The sequence below is a fragment of the Myotis myotis genome, unplaced genomic scaffold (genome assembly GCF_014108235.1).
Source record: "Myotis myotis isolate mMyoMyo1 unplaced genomic scaffold, mMyoMyo1.p scaffold_m19_p_3, whole genome shotgun sequence".
NCBI lineage: Eukaryota > Metazoa > Chordata > Mammalia > Chiroptera > Vespertilionidae > Myotis > Myotis myotis.
The window spans coordinates 162,176,209-162,198,291 of record NW_023416335.1 but is presented as its reverse complement, the minus strand read 5'-3'; the positions used below and the strand labels follow the sequence as shown (position 1 = coordinate 162,198,291).

Genomic DNA, 22,083 nt, shown 5'->3' with positions numbered 1-22,083 from the left:
GCAGCACCCCCAGGCCAGTTGCGGCGGGGCGGGTTATGTAACCGGGTGCTCAGCGCGTGTGTTGGGGATGGGGGGACGCGGGGCGGGGCGCTCGCGGCTATTCCGGGCGCCGCTATTTTTAGCCCCATTGATGAGGCTGCGTCGGCTGCCGCAGCCGGGATTCCGGAGACGTCAATGCGCGCGCGTCACGGTCCCTGCCCGCCCGCCCGCCGGGGGAGGCGCGCCCCGGGCTGGGACAGCGGCGCGGGCGGCCGCGGGGCGCGGGGGCGGGGGGCGCGGCCGAGGCCGGAACTGCGGGGTGGGGGGCTCCCGGGGGCGGGGGGCGCGGCGGCTTCCGCGCGAGAAGGCGGCCGAGCTCGTGGGGGCCCCGCGCGGCGCCCGCGACCCCCGGGCATGGGCGCCCCTGCGGTACGGCGCTCCCCGCAGCCGGTGGGGGTGCCAGCCCGGAAGGCGGGGGTGGAGAGGCGAGCGGAGCTCACCAGGCCAGGTGAGGGGCCGTGTGGGCCGGGGCGCTGTGGTCCCGGGGTGACCCGGGAGGAAGGGGGTCTTGCAGATATACTGGGGTGAGCTGGGGCCACGCGGCGAGTCCTGCTTGGAAGCCGGGCAGCGTGCGGGGAGGCGGGTGGGGGTGGCACCGGATTCCCAGCGGAACCTGCCAGCCCCGACTCAGCCCCCAAGTGCGGCGGCCAGCTCTCTCTCCCCGGCCCGCCAAGGGTGGGGTTTGGCCCGCGAGGGGCGCCGGAGGTGGCCAGGCCAGAGAAATTCCTTCCATTTCCCGCCGGCTGCAGGGAACGGGTTCCAGGAGTTCGGGAGCTCAGCTGCCAGGATGCCGCCGGGAGGGACCGGGATTGCCAGATGCAACTTCTTCGTGGGACCGAGTGGAGAAACCGAGGCCGGAGAGGGTCTCGTGGAGTCGGAAGCGGACCTGGGACTGGAAATGCTCCAGTGGTGGCCTTTACAGTGAAGTATTCATTTGGGTTTGGGGCTAGCATTAGGGGAATGCGGGGAAAACGAGGGCTGGGCAGGGGTAGGTGGGTTCACAACATTTCTGCCCCGAGGTGCTCATGGATTCGGGGGCTGACAGCCTGGACAGGGACCCTAGTGGTGGCCACAAGGCTTGCTTTGTCCTAGACCCACTCCCAGTGAATGGTTAGTTCAGGGACTTGGAGGAAGACTGAAAGGGCGGCCAGTTGTTTCTTTGCAGAGATCTAGAGCTGAGAGGAATGACAGGTGCACAGTAGGATAAAATCAAGAATCCAAACGACGGCAATCCGGCAGAAGGGTGGGCCAAGACTGACAAGATGAACGTGACTGATTATAAATGCTGAGACCTGTGCGGGAGTTAAGGAAATTAGGTTAGGAATCCGCGCCTAGAGCCTGGCTCAGAGGCCCGGCAACCCAGGCCCTGGAGCTTCCCACTTGCTGTCTGGTGTTGGCTGTCAAACTGCTCTGCAACCAGAGACCTCTGCCCGCTAAACAGGCCCAAGGGGGAATGGAATGCCCCTCCCTGGGCTCCCGGGGTCCTGATCCCAGCTTTGCCTCTTCCTAGCTGTGTGACCTTGGGCAAGGGGTTAACGGCTCTGTGCCTTAGCTCCCTCGTTGGTAAAATGTTCATAATAATCATCCCTTCCACCTAGTGTTGTGAGGCTGAAATGCGAACATATACATAAAGTGCTCAGTAATGTATCTGGCACATGGTGTTCCACATATATCAGCTGCTGTTGTTGATGTGTGTTAAAGTAATATGCCCATTTCTGGGTGGGAACATTGGCCAATGCAGAGCCTAGGAGCCACCAGGGCTGCAGAGGGTGGGTCTGTCAGTTGTGTCCTGTGCAAGGGGGAGTTGAGTTAAGAAAAGACCCAAATACTTCAGGAAAGAGAAGGGCGTTGCAGGTGGGCCCAGGCACAGCAGAGACCCAGAGCGGAGGGCTCTTGGAGGCAGGGTTGTGATTCATCATAGTGTTGGCTGCAGTGTCCTTCCCACCTCCTTCCAGGCGGCTGGCTGACCTCCTCCCAGCCCAGTCCCACTGCAGGCACGTGTGAGCCCTCCTCTCCCCGAATTCCACAAATACTTACTAGAGCACCTGCTAGTGCTGAACTCTGTCTTATTTATTTTAAATATATTTTTATTAATTTCAGAGAGGAAGGGGGGGGAGAGAACAGACTCTGGCCCCTGTTCTCAGACAGAGAGAGAGAGAGAGAGAGAGAGAGAGAAACATTAGTGATCAGAGAGAATCATTGATTTTCTGCCTCCTGCACACCCCTGACTGGGGATTGAGCCCGCAACTTGGGCATGTGCCCTGTCCTGGAATCAAACCATGACCTCCTTGGTTCATAGGTTGATGCTCAACCACTGAGCCACGCCAGCTGGGCTGAACTCTGTTTTAGAGACTGAAGAATGCAGGGCTTGAGAGAGACAAGTGAACAGCATTAGTCCCATGGAGATAATAAAAGTAGGTTAAAGAGATAGGATGAGGGTGGAGGATCTGCAAGAAAATGGGAATAGGAACTGATGGGTGAGGAGGAGATAGCTGTACAGACATCCCGGGTAATGCTTTCCTGGCAGAGGAACAGACAGTGCAAAGGCCCTGAGTGAGGAAAGAAAGCCCATTTGGCTGGAGCACAGCTGGGTCCTTGAGGTCTGGCCTGATGCTCCCACCACATTGGGCAGGTATCACCTTTTCTTCCTCCAAGCCCCCTCAGTCCTTGGTTGGCCCTCTGCACAGTGCTGGTTGTAACTGACCTTGATTCATTCTCCCATTGTAACTCCTGTGGCCCAGGGATCTTGGTTTGTTCCTTCTTGGGTCTCCCACTGTTCATGGCTCACTGCTGGGCTCCCAGTAAATGTTTATGAAATGACTGTGGAGGAGAGGATATTGATCTGGGATAGGAGATAGGATCAGGACCTTGCTCTGAGATGTTAGGAATCACTTCCTAGGCACCACTGGGCCCCAGACTCTGGCCCCTGTTCTCAGACACAGGCAGGCTGACCTGGGCACTCAGACTGGGCCTGACCGGTAGGAAGTGTGTGTCCCTCCTGAGCCTTCCTCCTCAGCTGTGGGCTGGTAGGGAGAAGAGGGAGGGAGGGCCTCAGGGCCTGCCTGCAGACCTGTTTCTGGAGGATAGGAGACGATGATGTCATTCTGGGAAGCAGGTGTAGCATATGGGCTGGGGCAGGTTAGAAGCCTGATTTTGCCTTCTGTTTGGGGTTGGAAGCTCTCCAGATGTTCCAGACTGCCCTCCCCTCCTTCCCTACGGCCTTCACTCCATGCTCCCATTACGCCCATAGGAGCAAGGGGTGCTCGTAGCTCTGGAAGAGGAGTCTGTGTGCCCTGGGCCAGAGAAGCTCCCTTTGCCTGAGGACCCTGGGGCAGAAGTCAGGAGGGTGAGGAGTCCCATCACCCACCCTCTGGGACCCTCTCCTTCTTACTTCCTCTGCCTCCATCATGGAAACATCTACTCTTTTTCGAGGCCTCATCATGGCCTGTAGCGCAGCCTGATAACTGGAGAAGGCCAAGCCTTGGCTGGCCCTGCCCTCTGGGGCCCAGTTGAGAGAAGAGAGGGTTGAATAAGAGTGGGAACAGGAAAGGAGAGCTGTGGGGGTCTTGGGTGCATCGGCTAAAGGGGGCTCTGGCACCAGTGGGGTCAGTGGGAAGAGCTTGAAAGGCTAGAGAGGTGGTGCACACAGTTGCCCCAGAAGGAGAGGCCAGGAGATGCCCAGAGTGGCTTGGAACCAGGGTTTGAGGTCAGCTTTGATGTGTCCACATTGAATTTCTCTTCAAATTGATATCACGTATGTGTCTGGCACTGTTCTAAGTCTTTTACATATAGCTCATTTTAAGCCAGATGATAACCCTATGGTTGTTAATTTTAGAGATGTCAACCACAGGCTGTCATTTCTACAGATCAGGAACAAGAGGCACAAAGAGGTTACGTAACGTGCCTCAGGTTACAAGTGATGAAGCCCGGGTGCGAACCTCGGCAGCCTGAGATCTAGCATCCTGCTCTTAACTATCTACTCTAACCTGAGCCTTCCCCTTTTGGGACTGGCATCCCTTCACGGAATATTCCTGAGGGTCCTCATTGCTCTGGTTACAAGGCTGGGCTGCCTGGAGATGGGGTCACGGAGCCCCTGCCCTGAGGGCCTCTGAGGCTTCGGGGGCTACAGTGCAGCCTCTAGGGAGAGAAGGGTATTCTGCTCTGTCCTCACAACAGTTCTCTTTTCTCTGCTTACAAACACCCTTTCGTGCATATCAGGGGGCTGAGAGCTGGACTGAGGCACCCTCACCCCGGAGTAGGGTGTAAAGCTGAGGGCTGGGTGCTGCCATGTGTCACATGTCCCGGAGATGCCCCAGATGCTGTTAGCATCTCCTGGCCACAACCCCAAGGGCTGTTTGCCTAGGGCAGTGGTTGGCAAACTCATTAGTCAACAGAGCCAGATATCAACAGTACAATGAGTGAAATTTCTTTTGAGAGCCAAATTTTTTAAACTTAAACTATATAGGTAGGTACATTGTTATTAACTTAATTAGGTACTCCTAAGGCTTAGGAAGAGCCACACTCAAGGGGCCAAAGAGCCACATGTGGCTCGCGAGCCACAGTTTGCCGACCACGGGCCTAGGGCATAGGCCCCACGCTCTGATGCCCAGCCTTGGGCTGGCTTGTCCCCCTGATAGCCTGGGTCCTGCCCCTGTTCCCACAGCTGTGTGTACTGGTTTGTGCTGTCTCCGGGGAATTCCCTGCTGGCTGGTTTCTTCTCAGTCACACTGACTCCCCCTCTGTAGGCCTCAACCATGGACAGAGGCCAGCTCCAGCCCCTCCCTGGTGTCCGGCTCCTTTTGCCAGGCCCTGAAGATCCAGAGGATGGTTTGAGTATTGCCCAGGGTCTGTCCATCCATCCAGAGTGGTAAGTGCTCTGCTGTTGTTCTTTGTACACCCCTGGGGCCCCCGAGCAGGTGGGGTTAGGGGGTGGAGGTGGGTGTGGAGCCGCCTGAAGTGGATGTGGTTTGGGGGATGGAGGGGGAAGCCCTGCAGAGGTGGTAGGCGAGGTGCTGCTCAGCGTGGGGAGATCTGATTTTCAGTGTTGGGGGTAATGTGGGGGTGGGGAAGGGGGAAGCCTTATTTTCTTAGCAGGATAGGTGGAGGGGGGCACTCTGGGCCCTGTGACATGGGGTGATGGTGGGGGTGGGGGGTGACAGCTGCTCTCAAGGCAGCATGTGCCCCGTTCCAGGAAGCTGATGGGGTGGAGTTGGGTAGTTCAGGGCCAGGCAGGGAGTATAGTGGGGCAGACATGGGGGATGGGAAGCTGCTTGTTTCTAGGTGCAGGCACTGCACCAGGGGAGTGCATGAAGGGAAGGCGGGATGACCCCATTCCTCCCTGAAAGGGTGCTGACCGCCCCTGCCTACTGTGGCTGCCCTGAAGGTCCTGTGAGGTCTGGTAGGGGGAGGTGCCTCTGTAAATGGGAAGGATCTTGCTAACCAAGAACGGGGAGAGGCCCCAGCATTCCTGAGGGGGAAAATCTCAGTCTTGCAGACATGGCCAGAGGGATCCTTGGCCATCTCGCTCACCGCCTCTCCTTATGGACGAGGAGACTGAGTTACAGAGGGGGTAAGTGACTTTTCAAGGTCCCACAGTGAGGACATGTAGAGCCAAGCTTAGAATCCAGGCTCCTGGATTCCAGGCAAGCCCAGAGGCCTGATCTGCTGTGAGGACACACCTTCTTGTCTGAGCATGCTTCCAGAGAAGGCACAAGCCGATCTGCGGGTGACGGGGGGTAGGTGGGAGGGTAATCAGAATGGGATATCCACCAGCCCTTTCCCGGGGGACCTGAGATACTGGGATGGGGCCAAGGGCACCACAGTCCTGGTTACCGTGTTTACCTGAGGGAGCTGGAGTGCAACCTGGACCCCTGGACAGGGATCCTGTGATTCCCCTTTTTCTTCCCTGGAACAGAGAACAGAGGGCCGTCTCTGAGCAGCAGCCCCCCTCAGGCCTTGGGAGATGTCAGATGAAGCAGGAGCTGGCTCAGTATCTCCCCCAGCCCCCCCCCCCCCCCCCCCCCCAAGCACGGTTGCCTCCTGGGGAGTTGGTGCTCAGGGTGCAGAGAGTCCCAGAGAGATGGCTGGGCTGGGGAGGGTGGGATGTCCAGTTCGAGCCTGGGTGGCAAAGGGAAAGCCCTGGGAAGCAGGGCCTCCGTTTCCAGGGCTGCCCTGGTTGTGCACCTGGCCTCACGCTGGCAGCAGGCTCTGTGCCCCCAGCTTCAGGCTGGGGACAGGAAGAGGCATTCCTGTAAGTGGGAGAGGCAGGTGCCCCTGGTCAGCCGGAGATCACGACTTGGGCAGCAGGTGAGTGAAGAGGACAGCAGTGGGCCAGGTATCTTTCCCATTACTCTGTCCCCACCTGTACCCTCAGCTCAAACCTGGCATCCTGAGCTCCCAGCCTTCCCTCTGGGTACACAGCAGCCCCCATGACAGGATTTCCTGTGTTCACCTCGTCGTCTGGGTGATTGGGTGAAACTCTCATGTCAGATATACGGCCAAGGCCACCCCGAGGGGCTGCCAGCTGGGGCCCCGTGAGTGCGAGAGCTGCTGGTCTTGTGACGTGGACACCTGTCTGCCAGGCCTGGGCACGGGCCCAGGGTCACGCTCACACCGGGGCTCCCGTCAGTTGACTATTTTGGGCTCTTGCTGACCTGGGCCAAAGTCAGGCTCCAGCCAAGAGGGCCCTGAGGCAGCTCCCGTGTCCCCAGAGGCCGCTCTGGTTTCTGCTATATAAACAGAGGAGGACATGCTGGCTTGGAGACAGCTCCACGTCCTGAGCCTGCTCAGCTGGTGCACAGCCTCCCTGGGCAGGACGAGCTGACTGGGCAGTCGCGTCTCTTCCCTCAGGGCTCCCTGAGGCCGCCGGGAAGGGCCCCCAGCCGGGCCTGGGATTGTCCTCCCTCCGTGCAGCTGCCCACGATGAGTCAAAGCCGATTGTGAGGAGGAAACTGGTGAGTCTGAGGAATGGGGAAACTGAGGCACAAGAGCTGGGCTGTTTGGATCTTTTTCCATTGAGACTGTCTGCTTTGTGGTTCCTTTAGGAGTCGGGGAGGAGGAGGGAGCAAGGGTGGCCTATGTCCTGAGGAATGAGAGTATGGCAGCGGTTCTCAACCTGTGGGTCACGACCCCTTTGGCGGTCGAACGACCCTTTCACAGCGGGCGCCTAAGACCATCCTGCATATCAGATATTTACATTACGACTCATAACAGTAGCAACATTACAGTTATGAAGTAGCAACGAGAATAATTTTATGGTTGGGTCACAACATGAGGAACTGCATTTAAAGGGCCAGAAGGTTGAGAACCACTGGAGTAAGGGCTTGACTGCAGTTGGATGATGGGAGTTGGACCTGGGGACACTCGGTGGTTGAGAACCGGGAGACACGATGCCATCTTTCTCCTTCCTCGGAGCTCTCCAACAGGGTCCCAGCCTCCTCTCTGTCGCCCAGGTCTGGACAAGGCACTGGTGTGCTCAGGTGGGGAGGGGCACTGGAGTGAGCCGGTGTCCACCCGGGTACTTCAGCATTGGTTCTTGAGTAGGGTCCCTGGACCCCCACCTGCTGGGACTGAGAGGCAGACCCCTGGGCTTGGCTTCCCCGAGCTCCCCACGCCTGCCCCACTCTCCTTGCCCAGCTTCCCAGCTGGTTTGGGTGCCTGAGAAGCAGAGCTGGAGTGAGGTCTGGCAGGTCCGCCAGCCAGCTTGCCACAAACATGCTCCCCAGGCCCCCGGCCAGCGGCTTCGGCCTGGCCTGGAATAAGTGGCAGCTCCTTACGTGGGAGGCTCTTGTGCTCTCATTCTCAGTGCTTAAAAAAACAAAACCTTTTCCCTTTCTGAACGTGAGTCTCTAAACGAATCCAGAGCCTGTGACTAAAAATACTTTAACAATAGGAAAATGCATCAGTCTTTCCGGCTGGGGCTCATTATCAGAGGGTTTTTTTATTTTGGAATTTGAAATTTTGCCCAAGGTGGCTGGGTGGAGACCCTGGGCAGGGGCTGGAGAATTCGGTGGGTGTTGATGTTCTGCAGGCTGATGGGAGACCCTCCAGGGAAGGAGGAGGGGATTGCTGGCCAGGAGCTGAGCAGATGGAGGGGCATAGAAGGGGTTTGAGGAGGGTGCAAAGGAGGTGTGGGCTGTCCTTTCCCAAAGGAACTCCGTGATCCTGTCTGCGTTTCCCAGCTCTGGCTGTTCTTACTGAAGTCTAATCTTATTCCTCTGTGCTGTATGTTAATTCCGTCTGGCCTGAGAGGGAAGTGGGGTTGAGAAATCACTGGACTGAAAATGACCTCTATGGAGAGAGGCCTGCCCTCCTTAATTAGCTAGCTTTCTTTAGCGTATTGAGCACTTGCTGCATACAGAGTCTGGAATTTTCTGGTGCTGGGTGGAGCCACGTCTCTGGGCACACTCTCATTTCCTTTCACTCAAGCCCTGTTTTTCTCTGGTTCTTAAAGAAGGGGTGCTGGCTCCCCAGTTAGCTGAGGACCCTGGTGTCTGTCTCCTTTTCCTGTGACCCAGGATCCTGCTGCAGGTCCCTGGAGTCCCCGTTCCCAGATGGTGCTCCACTTCACTGTTGAGCCTCCCCCCCCCCCCCCCCCCTGCCCAGTTAGCGGAATGAATTCTCACAGCCCTGGGACTGTGATGCTGTCGGCATTGGACAGATGAGGAAACAGTCTGGAGAGGGCAAGGGACTGGTCGCACACCAGGTTTGCTGGCTCCTCTGCCTTTTGCCCCAGCCAGGGGCTGGGGTGAGAGGTGGGGGGCAGCGGCTAACCTGCCCACCTCCTTGGGAGCCTGTTTTCAGGGAGATAACATATGTCCGTGGGAAGCCCCCTGGGACAGTAGGCAGTGTGTCCCCACCCCCAGCACAAATCCCCCTGCCCACTGTCAGGGCAGGAAGAGGAAGTGGCCAGGCCAGGGCAGGCATAGGTCCTGGGGCTGAGGCGGGGAAGGTCCCCTGGCCACTTCTCAGAGAGAGGAGGCAAAGCTTGCTCCCTCTGCCCACCCTGGGGTGGGTGTGGAGGCCTGTGGGTGGGGATGGTTTTGGTGAAAGTGGGGCAAGTTCCTGCCCTCTGCACAGCAGCGGCGGGGCAGCCTGAGGTCAGGGGCCAGCGTGGGAAAGGGGCTGTGCAGTTCCACTTCCTCCATCCTCTATTCACTCAGCTCCACGCCCTCCCTCTGGGCTGGGAACATTGGCTACCCATTTGGGACGGCCCTGGGCTACTACTATTGAGGATGCATGAGGGGTCCCCCTGCCAAATTGGGGGAGACAGGGCCTTGCTCTCATGTTCACACATTGGAGGGGACGGGGTGTGGCTGAACACATGGTAAGTCCCCCTAAGATGTGACTAGGAGGGGCAAGGGCCTAGTAAGTTGTTCAGAAAACATACTGAGTGCGCGAGGACCCTTCTGTAATGTCAGATCTCATGGGCTCTCCCAACTGTAGTTGTGTTCTGAGTAAGTAGCATTAGAACAAGTACATAATGAGAAACAGCGCTGTTTCTCGGTCATTTCAGAAACACACACTTGAATGAGTAAATTCCAGCGGCATCTGTACCATTTACATATAGATATTGCTTTCGTTGAGGCGTGACTGTGTTTTAGTTACACTTTTATTTTTGAAAGTATAATATATAGACCACAAAGCATGCAAATGGTAGGTGTAATATTTTAAGAGTATAGTTTGTGACTTTTCCAGAGTGGGTGGCCATGTCCAGATTGTGAATCAGAAGGTTTCCAGTCCCTCCAAAGACCCCCTCCTGGCACCACTATTTTCGATTTACAGATGCTTGTGTGTACCTGGTTCTGTGGTGCCCTTAATAAGAAACAAGGGGGCACTGGGTCCAGCACAAAACTGAGAGTTAGGGGACCTGAGTTTGAGTCCTGCTCCCAAGCCTCCATCTCTTCATTTATAAAATGGGGGTCAGAATTCTCCTGGAAGGCTGAGGAGAGGGTTCGTGGAAAAATCCATGCAAAGTGCCCTGGGTTGACCCTTGATCAGTATTCCCCATGCCCTCAACCCCCAGTGAGGAGGTGCTTATTAAGTGAGGCTGACCCAGGGGGTGGCACATGAGCTGTCTTAGGGGATCAGCAGGGTTAGAATAGAAGGAAGAGGAGCTATGTGCCCAGGTGGTGGTGGGAAGGTTTAACCCAGGGTCCTTATATGGGAGAGTTATGAGGGCAGATTGGTGGGCTGGGCCTGCAGTGGGAGCCTGACATGGTTGGCTGTCTTATCTCCAATATGACATCTTCCATCCCTGTCCTTCCTATGTTATCGTGGCCCTTTCTTACTTTCTGGTTCTTCCCTCTAGTTTTGGATACATCTCTCATCATTACCTGCTTCATCATTACCTGTCCCCCCCCCCCCCCACCACCACCAGAGCTGTTTCGCTCTTGAAGGCCAGACGTCTTGAAAGGGGGAGGGTCCCTTAGGAGTCTCTGGGCAGCCTGGGACCAGCTTATGGTCTAGGTCTCCCAGAGTCTGCATCAAATATGCCTTTCCCCACAGTCCTACTTCAGCCAGATGCCACTCCCTCCAGAGCCCCAGTCCACCTCCTCTGGAGGCCATCTGGCCAGCAGGGATGAGCCCAGGGGTGCCCAATGCGTGGCCCTGGCAGTGTTCCCACAGAGGGACTCTACTTTTGTCTTCTATTTTCAGAGTGTAAGGTGTTTAGACCTCCCGGCACCCCTCCCCTCCTACACGCATGTCCAGGTGGCAGATGCAGCTGCCTCCTCTCCCCTCTGCCTTTGGAGCACTAATACTGCAGCCTCCAAACCTGCAGCAGCCAGGGAAGGTGGGGCCTGGGCTGCGGACACAGATCTGGAGGCTAGGGCTGAGATGTGGAGATTTAGGCCAGGGCCCTGGACAGCTCCTCAACACACATGAGTTCCCTGGGGCTCCTGGGTGGGCCTCCCCATGGGAGAGCAGGGAAATGGAAAGCGGTCGGGAGGAAAGGCAGGTGCTAGGGCTCAAGGCTGGCCCAGTTCTCAAAGCACTGCTAAGGCTGGGCTTGAGCTCACGCAGCTAATACACCTGTTTGGCTGATGGGGGTGGAGGGAAGAACGCTGATCTGGCGAATCATCTTTTGCTGACATGTTAAAATTATTTTTATTTTTTGAGGAAGGCCCTGTTGGTTGGAAGGAAGCGTCCCAGGGCGGGCTGGGGGACTGGGCGGCAAGCCCAGTTTCATCAGCCCGGACTTGCTGCGTGGGCCTGAGCAGGGTGCAGATCCTCTGGGAGCCCTTGGGTCCTAATCTGCAAAATGGGAGCACATGAATGATGTTAGTGGTCAAGCCTTTTTCTTTTTTTAAAGCTGAATCCTTTTTTGTTTTTTCCTCCTAAGCAAAATCTTATGCAAAGGCCCAAGACAAAGAAAAATCTTGGCTTAAGTGGTGTGGAGATCCTGGCTGGTCCCATTGGCATTACCCTCCCCATGCTTCACCTTTACCCAGGTGGCCTTGAGGGGTCTCTGGAAGCTGGTTTGGGAGAGGCCAGAGCTCTCTGAAGGCTGGTCCGCATGGAGATTGTATGCTGTAATAGGGGCGTTCTGGCGGGTCCTGACCACATCACCGAATGAGATTGGTGTTACGTGAAGACTGCTCCACCCCGGGGGACAGTGGGGTTTGAGAAGTGGAGACAAGCTGGTCAAGGGGTGGTTTTAGTTTTCTTAATGAGTGCAGGTAAGGAAAAGCAGAGGTCACTGGCCTTACTCGGCTGGGCTGCTGCTGCTTCCTTCAGGGACCACTGAGGCACAGCTGTGGCTGGCAGCAGGAACTGGGGATCCAAGAGATGTTCCAAAATAGGATTTCAGGAAAAAATGAAAAGTTGCATGTAGGGCATCAGGAGCAGAGATGGGGTGACGGCTAGTACACAGATGACAAGCACTGCTTGGAACAGATGAAGTTTGAGGTGCTGGCTGGACCTTTGAGTGGACAGAAGTGGGGGCTGGAGACAAGGGTGTGGGGAACCTGGGATGAAGGGGAGGATGGATGTGAGGAGCAGAAAGTGCCTCAAGGGTAGAGGGGATTTATGTAGGGGGCCCAGATGAGGTGAGAGTGGGGTACAGGGGTGCAGGCTCAGTGGAAGCAGAAACTTCATGTTGACTTGCAGGGGAGAAGGGGGCTGGGTGGGGCCCCAGTGTGTGTGTGTGTGTGTGTGTGTGTGTGTGTGTTCTCCTTATGAATATTAGCCCTTCCTTCCTCTCTTTCCTAGCAGGTAAGGGCTCCCCAGGTGAGGAGCAGAATGGGGGTGGAGGGTCGATAGCCAGACCGGGGAAGGTTCCAGGTGGCTGCAGCCTGGTCTGTGCCCTGATATAGCCCTGATACAGGGCGGGTCAGAGCTTTCCACAGGTGTTGGAGGTGAGGTGGGAGTGTGGGTAATCCCTTATTCGAGACAGGGGACCGCGAGAAAAGATCCCCTAGATATGCACTCAGTGGGGATCACCCACGTGGGCCACCACCTTTCTGTGTGATCTTGAACAAGTGCCATATTTCTGAGTTTATTTATAAAATGGGGAAGAGTCTGCACAAATTCGAAAAAATTTCTCAGGCCCAACCCAATTCTGAAATTCGGTAATTTCCCACCAGAGTTCACTCAACCTGGAAGGGACTGTGGAGGGGACTGGTGAGAAATGAAGTTCAGCGGGCGGGGTAGAGCCCATTGGTCCATCTTCCGCCTGGCAAAACCCCTGCCCTCCGGAAGGTATTTTGCATAGGAAATTTGGGGGAGGGAATACGGCTCCTACTGATCGTTGGGGCCACCTCTCAGTCCCAGACCCCGCTGGGGAGACCGCAGGGGGAGACCGGGCAAGTGCAGGGGGCTGCGGTGGGGGCGCAGGTGCTTCAGGTGTGTGCCTGGGTTGCCCGCCCCAACCCCAGGCCTCCAGGAAGGACCTGGGAGGGTGCCAGGCGGAGCGGGCCCAGGGAGCCGGAGGGAGCGGGAGCAGCTGGAGGGTGAGGAGTTCCTCGCCGGGGAAGCCCTGCGGCCGCGGCTCCAGAGCGCCCTCTCCTTGGGTTCTGGCCCTCCAGCCGGTTATTTCGGACCTGGGGACCCCGGGCCGGGCCCTGGGTGTCGCGGGGGAGCCTCGGGAGTCCACGGGTTGCTATTTTTAGCCGGCGCGGCGGGCGCGAGGGGACTATTTATAGATCAAACAGTCCGCGCTCCCTGCGTCAATGGAACCCCGCGTGCGTCACCCGCGCAGACATTCCAGGCCCCCCTCTCGCTCCGCCCCCTCGGGCTCCCCGGCCCGCGCCGCCTCCCGCCGGAACCGCACCGCCCCCCGCGCCCTTGTATGGCCAGGGCTAGCCGGCCGTGCGTCAGAGGCGCCCCCGCCCCTCCCCGTGCGTCACGGAGCGCTTAAGAGGAGGGTCGGCTCCGCCGGGGAGCCCCAGCGGTGGCGGCTGCGAAAGTTAGGGGAGTGTGCAGGACGGCAGGAGCGCACTCGGCGTCAGACATCGACTCGGGGTGCTGGTCCCGGGCTGGGGAAGCAGGAGCCGGCCGGGTAGGTACCCCCGCGGGGAGCGTGCAGCTCATCTGAGCTCTCTGTCTTGGTTTTTCGGGGTGTTGCATGAAGGAGATGGGTGTACGCGCGGGTAGAAAGGATGTTGTGGGCAGGGTCATCATGCCGGAGGACGGGTGTAGGGTGCAGCTCTGGAATTGTCGGGAGCAGTTGGAACGGAGCAAGGACCCAGCTTGGACTGGAGTCTGCTTGGTGCGGGGGTAATGTCTGTGCAAGGTGGAAGCCTCAGGGGGTTAGGGTTGGCGCCAGGAGTCGGGACTTGTCCAGTAGGAAGCTGTCCGTAGCTCAGTCCCCCAGGGTGCTCCCCTGGGCACACAGCGCCCTGGATGAGGTGCTGACGGGGTTCCCAGTACAGTGGGGGGAAAGGTACAGAGAGCTTCAGCTGCCGGGATCCGCTGGATTTCCAAAAGGGTCTCCTTCCCCCCAGCATGTCAGCCCCCTCCCCATGCTCCTAGTAGTTTTCTTAACACTTAAGAAGCTGCCGCTGAGCTTGCAGGATACAGCCTGGAGTTTCTGCCCGAACTATGTTAGCAGACTCTGGGTTGCCCAAGGAAATGGCCAGCATCGGTGGCTGAACAGGGGAGGGGGTGCGTTGCATCATGGAATAAGAAAGTCTTCTTGGGGCAGGAGCAGGGTCTCTGGAAGAACAAGGAAACTTGTTTTAGCTGTAGCTTGGATCCTGTGTGTGTGTGTGTGTGAGAGAGAGAGAGAGAGAGAGAGAGAGAGAGAGAGAGAGAGAGAGAGAGAGAGGTGGAAACCCTGGTCCTTGGGGATCCTGGATGTCAGTTACTAATGTTAGAGTCTCTGGTGTGGTACTATCTGGAGGATACCCCGCTCCTTCTACCCCCGGAGTCACTGTTGGATCAGACAGGTAGGGTGCAGCCTGAGGCGGGTTCAGCATAACAGGTGCAAGCCACATTGTTGCCAGGACCTGCCTGAAGCCGGATTCGCCCCCTCCCTCCTTCAACCCCGCCCCTTCCTCCTCCCTGTGGGACTTTGCTGTTGTCTCCACCCCCATGTGGGTCCGTATCTTGTGCCATTAAGTACCTGCATGGGGGTGTGGGTATAGGTTGGTGGGGGTTGATCCGGATGTGGGACGTCCAAGTGGAGAAACAGGATTTGAATAAAGCTGGAACGCCCAGCCCTTCGTGGCTGCTGCCTCTCCTCCACCCCAAACCCATCCCTGCCCGCGCTTTCCTAGCGCAGGCAGACGTGGCCACCTTATCTCTCACAGGTGCTGTGTGCTGTGGACAGGTGCTGCTGGGTGGGTGGGGCCAGAGCTTCCTGGGGCTCTGTTGTCTGGGTTGCTTGGGGGAGTGTTAGGTCAAGGTGGTGCTACCCTCTCTAGGGCCATGGAGGTGGGAGAAAGGCTAGAGCCCGAGGACTCTTTGGGTTCTTTGCCCCTTCCTGCTGCCCCCCTAGATTATGGTGCTCTGTTCCAGCTCGCTTTCTTACCCAGCGCCCCTCCCTGGCTGGTGAGGCCAGAGCTGTGCAGACCTGTGGAGGGATGGGAAACTTCTCTGTTAGTTTATGACCGGTCTGGGAGCTTACAAATCCCCCTGAGTGATGCTTCTCTGCTCCTCGGGATTGGGGCGGGGGTGTAACCCCATTGTCTGAGCTCCTGAAGTTTTCAGAGCACGGACACCCTTTCATGGAGGGACCCAGGCAGGGCAGGATGTCTTCTCCCAGCAAGCCCCTCTCCCTGCATAGCCACTGCCTGTCTCCTGGTGGACTCGGAGAGCTCTCTTATAAAAAGTACAGAGAAAAATGCTTGGGGGTAGCAGAGAAATTCCTCTTAGGGACTGTCCATTCTCCTGGTCCTCCAAGGGGCTGTTCTCTGCTCCCTCCTGCCTCCCCCCCCCCCCCCCCCCGCCTCTCTTCAGCATATGGCCTTTAAAGGTCTGGAGCCAGGTTACCCAATCCCCTGGGGAGCTGGGGACGGGGTGAGGAGTCCTGGGCTCTCTTCCTCTTTGCCTCTGAGAGCATCCCAGGCAAGTGCAGAGTGGGTACCCATCCCCAGATGGCAGGACCAGTGTGCATGTGGGATCTGCAGCCTTTGCTCAGTATGCAGTGTGGGGGCAGGGGTACGAGACAGGTTCATTGGTGCTTAGGCCTCTTTCTGAGGCAGGGGGCCTTCACTCCCAGCTCCTCTTCCATTTGCAGGATGTCCTTCCCAGGTACGCGGGGCGGGGGCGGGGGGAGTTTTGCAGAGGCTAGGTGGTGCCTGGGAATGTTCCCAGAAGTGCCAGATTGGAGAAACAGCATATCTGTTCCTGGGGACTGGGCAAGGCCGAGCCTGGCTGCTTCTCCCACCCACCCTTCTCCCAGCCCCCACCCATGCCTTACCCGGCGAGGGAGGGCAGGGCAGGGCACTGGAGGAACACAGCTTCCCCCTGTTCTGACAGAGAAATTCTGGCTGGATGCCTTCCCCAGGGCTCCCAGGCTGACTGGGTGTGGCAGGCCTTCCGACCGAGACCACTCTCACTGGGCCTTTGCTCAGGGGCTTTTTGTGACAAGGAGGTGGAGATGGTGCTGTGGCCGGGGGCCAGAATTCCTGGGTTCTAGGCTTGACTGTGGCTCTAACACCTCAGGGTCTCATGTCTATCTTTTTTTTTTTTTTTAAATATACTTTATTGATTTCCTACAGAGAGGAAGGGAGAGGGATAGAGAGTTAGAAACATCAATGAGAGAGGAACATCGATTCGCTGCCTCCTGCACACCTCCAACTGGGGATGTGCCCACAACCAAGGTACATGCCCTTGGCCAGAATCGAACCTGGGACCTTTCAGTCCGCAGGCCGGCGCTCTATCCATTGAGCCACACCGGTCAGGGCTCATGTCTATCTTTAGAGTCAGGCTTCTCTCACGGACTCCCCTCCTTGGTGTCTTCCCTCTCCAGAGATGCCCTGTATCCAAGCCCAATATGGGACACCAGCACCAAGCCCAGGACCCCGTGACCACCTGGCAAGTGACCCTTTGATCCCTGAGCTCAGCAAGCCCACCATGGACCTGGCCAGCCCCGAGGCGGCTCCCACTGCGCCCACGGCCCTGCCCAGCTTCAGCACCTTCATGGACGGCTACACGGGGGAGTTTGACACGTTCTTCTACCAGCTGCCGGGAACAGCCCAGCCATCCTCCTCAGCCTCCTCCTCGGCCTCCTCCACATCCTCGTCCTCAGCCACCTCCCCTGCCTCTGCTTCCTTCAAGTTCGAGGACTTCCAGGTGTACGGCTGCTACCCCGGCACCCTGAGCGGCCCGCTGGATGAGACCCTGTCCTCCAGTGGCTCTGACTACTACGGCAGTCCCTGCTCAGCCCCGTCACCACCCACGCCAGGCCTCCAGCCACCCCAGCTCTCTCCTTGGGACGGCTCCTTTGGCCCCTTCTCACCCAACCAGACTTACGAAGGCCTGCGGGCATGGACAGAGCAGCTGCCCAAGGCTCCGGGGCCCCCCCAGCCGCCGGCCTTCTTTTCCTTCAGTCCCCCCACCGGCCCCGGCCCCAGCCTGGCCCAGAGCCCCCTGAAGCTGTTCCCCTCGCAGGCCACCCACCAGCTGGTGGAGGGAGAGAGCTATTCCATGCCCACGGCTTTCCCAGGCCTGGCTCCCACTTCTCCACACCTGGAGGGCCCGGGGATGCTGAGTGCGCCCGCGACCTCGGCCAAGTCCCGGAGTGGGGCCCCGGCCGGAAGCGAGGGCCGCTGCGCCGTGTGCGGGGACAATGCTTCGTGCCAGCATTACGGGGTCCGCACCTGTGAGGGCTGCAAGGGCTTCTTCAAGGTATTGGGCTGCCCGGGGTGTGGCTTTTCATGAGGAGTGGGGACAGGCTGGTCTCTCACCCCAGTGGGTCTGTGGGTTCTCCCAACTAGTCGTGCTTTTCAGGAAAGGTCCCCAGGAAATGGCAGGGGGCTGGGACCTTTCGTGTCTTGGGGCGCACACTGCCGGCGGGACTGCAGTGTGATGGAGAGAGGGGTGAGATACGGGCAGAGGGTGTGGGCTGCAGGGGCACCCAAGAGGGTATGTGCTCATGGCCAGCCTCTGGTTTCCCTCTGCCCATCCCCCACGAATCCAGGCCCTGGTGGGAAGGGGGCCCCAGGCGCTCCTGTTCCTGGCAGGAGATGAAAGGATCTGGGAAGAGGGCTTGGTGCTTGAGGGCTGGGGGTGGACTTGGGAACAGGCTGTGTGTTTGTCCCAGCACTGGGTGCCTGCTTAGCTTCCCGTCACCACCCCCCTCCGCCCCTCCGCGGCCCTCTCTTGTCTGCCTCAAGGAAGGGACAGGCGGATGCAGGCACATAAGACGTGCAGGTGTCTGGGCTTTCAGGGAGCCCCTCGCCCCTAGCCTGGTGTCCCTGGGGTCTTCCTCCTGATGTAGAAGCCTCCCCCAGTGTCCCCAAGACTTTCTTTCTCCCCCCACCCTTCCACCTCACCCTCCCCTGCCACCCAAATGTTAGAAAAATAGCTGTGAACAGAGAGGGCTTTTGTCTAGGATGGCAGCAGGATCTGGACAGTCCCCTCCCCTGGCTCCCCCTCCCCACACGCTCTGACAGCCTGTTCCGTGTTGTCCCCCCTCCAGCGCACAGTGCAGAAAAATGCCAAGTACATCTGCCTGGCTAACAAGGACTGCCCTGTGGACAAGAGGCGGCGAAACCGCTGCCAGTTCTGCCGCTTCCAGAAGTGCCTGGCTGTGGGCATGGTGAAGGAAGGTGGGTGGTGGGACATGCCAAGGGACAGAGGTGGGCCTGATGGGTGTGGCAGGCAGAGGCCCCGGCATTCGTCCTGGTGGGCCGCGGGGGAGGGCGCGCCTGGACCGTATTTCTACCCCACCTCTGGTCCACCTGCCTTGCTTATGGGGCGGTCCCTGCTGGGTCCCCTGGTCTCAGGGGCTCTGGGGCCTTGGTCTTCCCAGCATTGTACACGTCTTGGGCCGAGAGGCCCTCCTGGGTCTCTTCCTCCCTTCCTCACCCCTGCCATTTCTTTGCAGTTGTCCGGACAGACAGCCTGAAGGGACGGCGGGGGCGGCTCCCTTCAAAGCCCAGGCAGCCCCCAGATGCCTCCCCTGCCAATCTCCTCACTTCCCTGGTCCGGGCGCACCTGGACTCGGGGCCCAGCACAGCCAAGCTGGACTACTCCAAGGTGAGCCCCCAGCCCACATCCAGTGCCTGTGTGTAGATGACAAAAGGCCCCTCTTCAGTTGTTGGACAAATTGAAAAAAGAGCAGCCCCTGTGGCTGACCAGATGGAAAAATGTACCCCCTGGGGTGGGTGGCCAGTTAGAAAAATGTGCTCCCCCCAGCAGCCTCTGCCCTGGGTGACTGTGCCAGCATTGGGAGGCATGAGGCGGGCGGGATCTCAGTTCCTCTCTCACCGCCGAGATCTGGCCTCCGATGCATGAGGTGGCTGTACGTGGTGGCCCTGGCCCAGGGCCCTATGTGGCGTGCTGACCCCTCGGGACCGCCCCCTAGTTCCAGGAGCTGGTGCTGCCCCACTTTGGGAAGGAAGATGCCAGGGACGTGCAGCAGTTCTACGACCTGCTCTCGGGGTCCCTGGAGGTCATCCGCAAGTGGGCCGAGAAGATCCCGGGCTTTGCGGATCTGTGCACAGGCGACCAGGACCTGCTGCTGGAGTCGGCCTTCCTGGAGCTCTTCATCCTCCGCCTGGCCTACCGGTGAGCTGCCTGCTGCCTGCCCTGCCCCTCCCCGGCTGCCCTGCCCGGGAGCCCCCCTGACCACCACCTGCACCCCCGCCCTCCAGGTCGAAGCCAGGCGAGGGGAAGCTTGTCTTCTGCTCTGGCCTCGTGCTGCACCGGCTGCAGTGTGCCCGGGGCTTCGGCGACTGGATCGACGGCATTCTGGCCTTCTCTCGGTCCCTGCACAGCTTGGCTGTTGATGTCCCCGCCTTCGCGTGCCTCTCTGCGCTTGTCCTCATCACAGGTGAGTGGCCAGTCCTGGGGGCTGGGGAGGGCCGGCGGGCCCTGGGTGGACTGGCATCTGACACTTCCCAGGCTGCCACACTGTGGAGCGGGGGTGGGATGCCGAGAGGGGCAAGCATCTGCGGGTGGGAGAGCAGCACTGCGGGTGGGAGAGCAGCACTGCGGGTGGGAGAGCAGCACTGCGGTGGGAGGCAGAGCTGGGGCTGGGGCCCAGCTGCGTGTGACTGCGAAGCCCAGGCCAGCCTGTGAATGATCCCAAGCGACCCAAGGTCCAGACTGTGTAGGTGTTGTAAGTGGCCTAGGGTTGTGATTTATTTTTAAAGTCTGAACTGAATTATGTTGCATAACTGCCCAAATGATAAATTTTCACAAACTAAGCACGCCCATGGAACCAGCAGGACCAGTCCCCCAAAGCCCTCCTTGTGCCCCCCGACCCGCAAGGGTAACTCCATCCTGACCTCTGACAGAACAGGCTCCCTGGGCCTCTTGGGTGGTTTATGTAAATATAATTATGCAGGATGGGCTCTGGGTGTTCAATGCGGAGGTTTTCAGATCTCACTGTTTTATTACTTACTATTTATTTATTTTTGTTAATCCTCACCCAAGGACATTTTTTCCATTGATTTTTAGAGAGAGTAAAAGGGAGGGAGGGGGGAGAGAGAAACATCCATGTGAGAGAGACACATCCATTGGTTGTCTCCCACATGTGCCCCGACCAGGGCTGGGGAATCCAACCTGCAGCCCAGGTGCATGTCCTTGACCAGGAATTGAACCCGTGACCCTTCAGTGAGTGGGCCAACACTGAACCGCTGAGCAACACCAGCCAAGGTTATGCTTTACTTTTTAAAGCACCAGAATCTGCCCCCATCCCATTTGCACTCAGATTTCACAGGGGACCCAGCAGAATCTGAGGCCCCCTGTGGGTTAGAGGCCAGCTTTCGCTGGAGGTGGCTTCTAGGGCACCACTGCTCGGCTCCAGGGCTTCTTGGAACCGGTTTGGGAAAAGACACTGGCCTAGTCAGAAAACTTGGCTAGGCTTTCCTTTTGTGTGTGTGTGACCTTGGGCAAGTCACTTAGCCTCTCTGGGCCTCCGTTTCTCCCCCGGGACGAGGAGGATAAGGTGTTCCCGCCTTCCTAGTCTTCTGATGAGGCTCAGAGTGGCTTCGTGTGTGTGGACATGCTCTTGCAAAGTGCTGGAGGAATATGAGGGACGGTTAGTGGCAGCGGTTCTGGAGGCCTGGGGGAGGCCAGGCCTTGGAGGGGCGCAGTCCAGGGGGGTTCATCCTGTACCCTCCTCACAGACCGGCACGGGCTGCGGGAGCCTCGGCGGGTGGAGGAGCTGCAGAACCGCATCGCCAGCTGCCTGAAGGAGCACGTCTCGGCTGTGGCGGGCGAGCCCCAGCCGGCCAGCTGCCTGTCCCGCCTGCTGGGCAAGCTGCCCGAGCTGCGGACCCTGTGCACCCAAGGCCTGCAGCGCATCTTCTACCTCAAGCTGGAGGACTTGGTGCCCCCTCCGCCCATCGTCGACAAGATCTTTATGGAGACGCTGCCCTTCTGACCCCAGCCTCGGGACACGTGTGCACCGTGTGCGCACACTCCCACGCCACCCCAAGTGCCTTGAGCCCATGGACCTTGGATTCCCCCGGAGCACCGCCCCCCGCCGGGGCTGGAGCTGCAGACTGACTGGCCTCCTCACCTGCTCGGGGAGCTCACCCCCTGGAAGAGGGGGCTGCCTTCGTGGGGGAGACCCCTTCTATTTGTCTTACCCGCCATCCCAGCCCTGGCCTTCATGTTTTTGTAAGATAAACCATTTTTAACACACACACCGCTGTGCTGTAAATAAGCCAAATGCTGCTGTAAATACAGGAAGGAAGAGGTTGAGGTTGGGGGGAGGGTGAGAGGGAGGGATGGGACCCACCAACCTGGGCAAGCCTTTCCCAGTCTCTTCCTGCTGACTCTCTCTTGCCACCTCCTTCCACATGTACATAAACTCACTCGAGGAGGAAGACAAGTGACAGATTCTGACATTTATATTTGTGTATTTTCCTGGATTTATAGTATGTGACTTTTCTGATTAATATATTTAATATATTGAATAAAAAATAGACATGTAGCTGAAACTGGGGTCCTGTCTATCTCTGACACCCGCCCCCGCCCCCCCCCACCCCCTCCATAATCACATAAGAGACAGGTGACTGGATAAGTCTGGGACATTACCAACCTGACTTAACAGGCCTCAGTTTACTCTTTTGTAAAAGGTAAATAATAATGGCATCTGCTTCCTAGGGTCGTTCTGCAGAAGCACTGAGACTGGAGTCTGACACTAGAAAGCCTCTGGCAATCTGGGGCCGCAGTGGAGGCTCGTGGAGGTGGAGGCCGACTGGCAGGGAAATAACATCCAAGTCCTACCCTGGGGCAGTGATCTCTGCTTTGGCTTCCACATCTGTAACAAAGGGGCGAGGCCTACCTCGTGTTGCTGCTGGAATCCAGGCGTGTGGGTGTGGTGCTTAGCATGGGGCTGGCCACAGGGCAGCCCAGAATGATGGTGACGGCTGTTTTCAGTATAAGTTTTTTTCCATCCTCTTCCTCAACATCCTTCCCCAC

At 58.2% G+C, this 22,083-nt stretch overlaps 1 protein-coding gene across 3 annotated transcripts; it reads left to right on the top strand.

Moving 5' to 3' along the window:
• The first annotated feature begins 369 nt into the window (after nt 1–369).
• Nucleotides 370–21,599, top strand: NR4A1 (nuclear receptor subfamily 4 group A member 1). Of its 3 annotated transcripts, XM_036299235.1 has the most exons (10): nt 370–487; nt 789–960; nt 4,785–4,906; nt 6,889–6,992; nt 16,454–17,331; nt 18,125–18,254; nt 18,533–18,684; nt 19,013–19,215; nt 19,302–19,480; nt 20,781–21,599. In XM_036299235.1, the coding sequence occupies exons 5-10, from the start codon at nt 16,456–16,458 to the stop codon at nt 21,035–21,037; spliced, it is 1,797 nt and encodes a 598-aa protein (XP_036155128.1). In that variant the 5' UTR covers nt 370–487; nt 789–960; nt 4,785–4,906; nt 6,889–6,992; nt 16,454–16,455; the 3' UTR covers nt 21,038–21,599. The 3 variants fall into 3 exon arrangements, with proteins under 3 accessions (XP_036155128.1, XP_036155129.1, XP_036155127.1); XM_036299236.1 differs by lacking the exons at nt 370–487; nt 789–960; nt 4,785–4,906 and having other exon boundaries at nt 6,801–6,992; XM_036299234.1 differs by lacking the exons at nt 370–487; nt 789–960; nt 4,785–4,906; nt 6,889–6,992 and adding an exon at nt 13,385–13,537.
• Nucleotides 21,600–22,083: the final 484 nt, after the last annotated feature.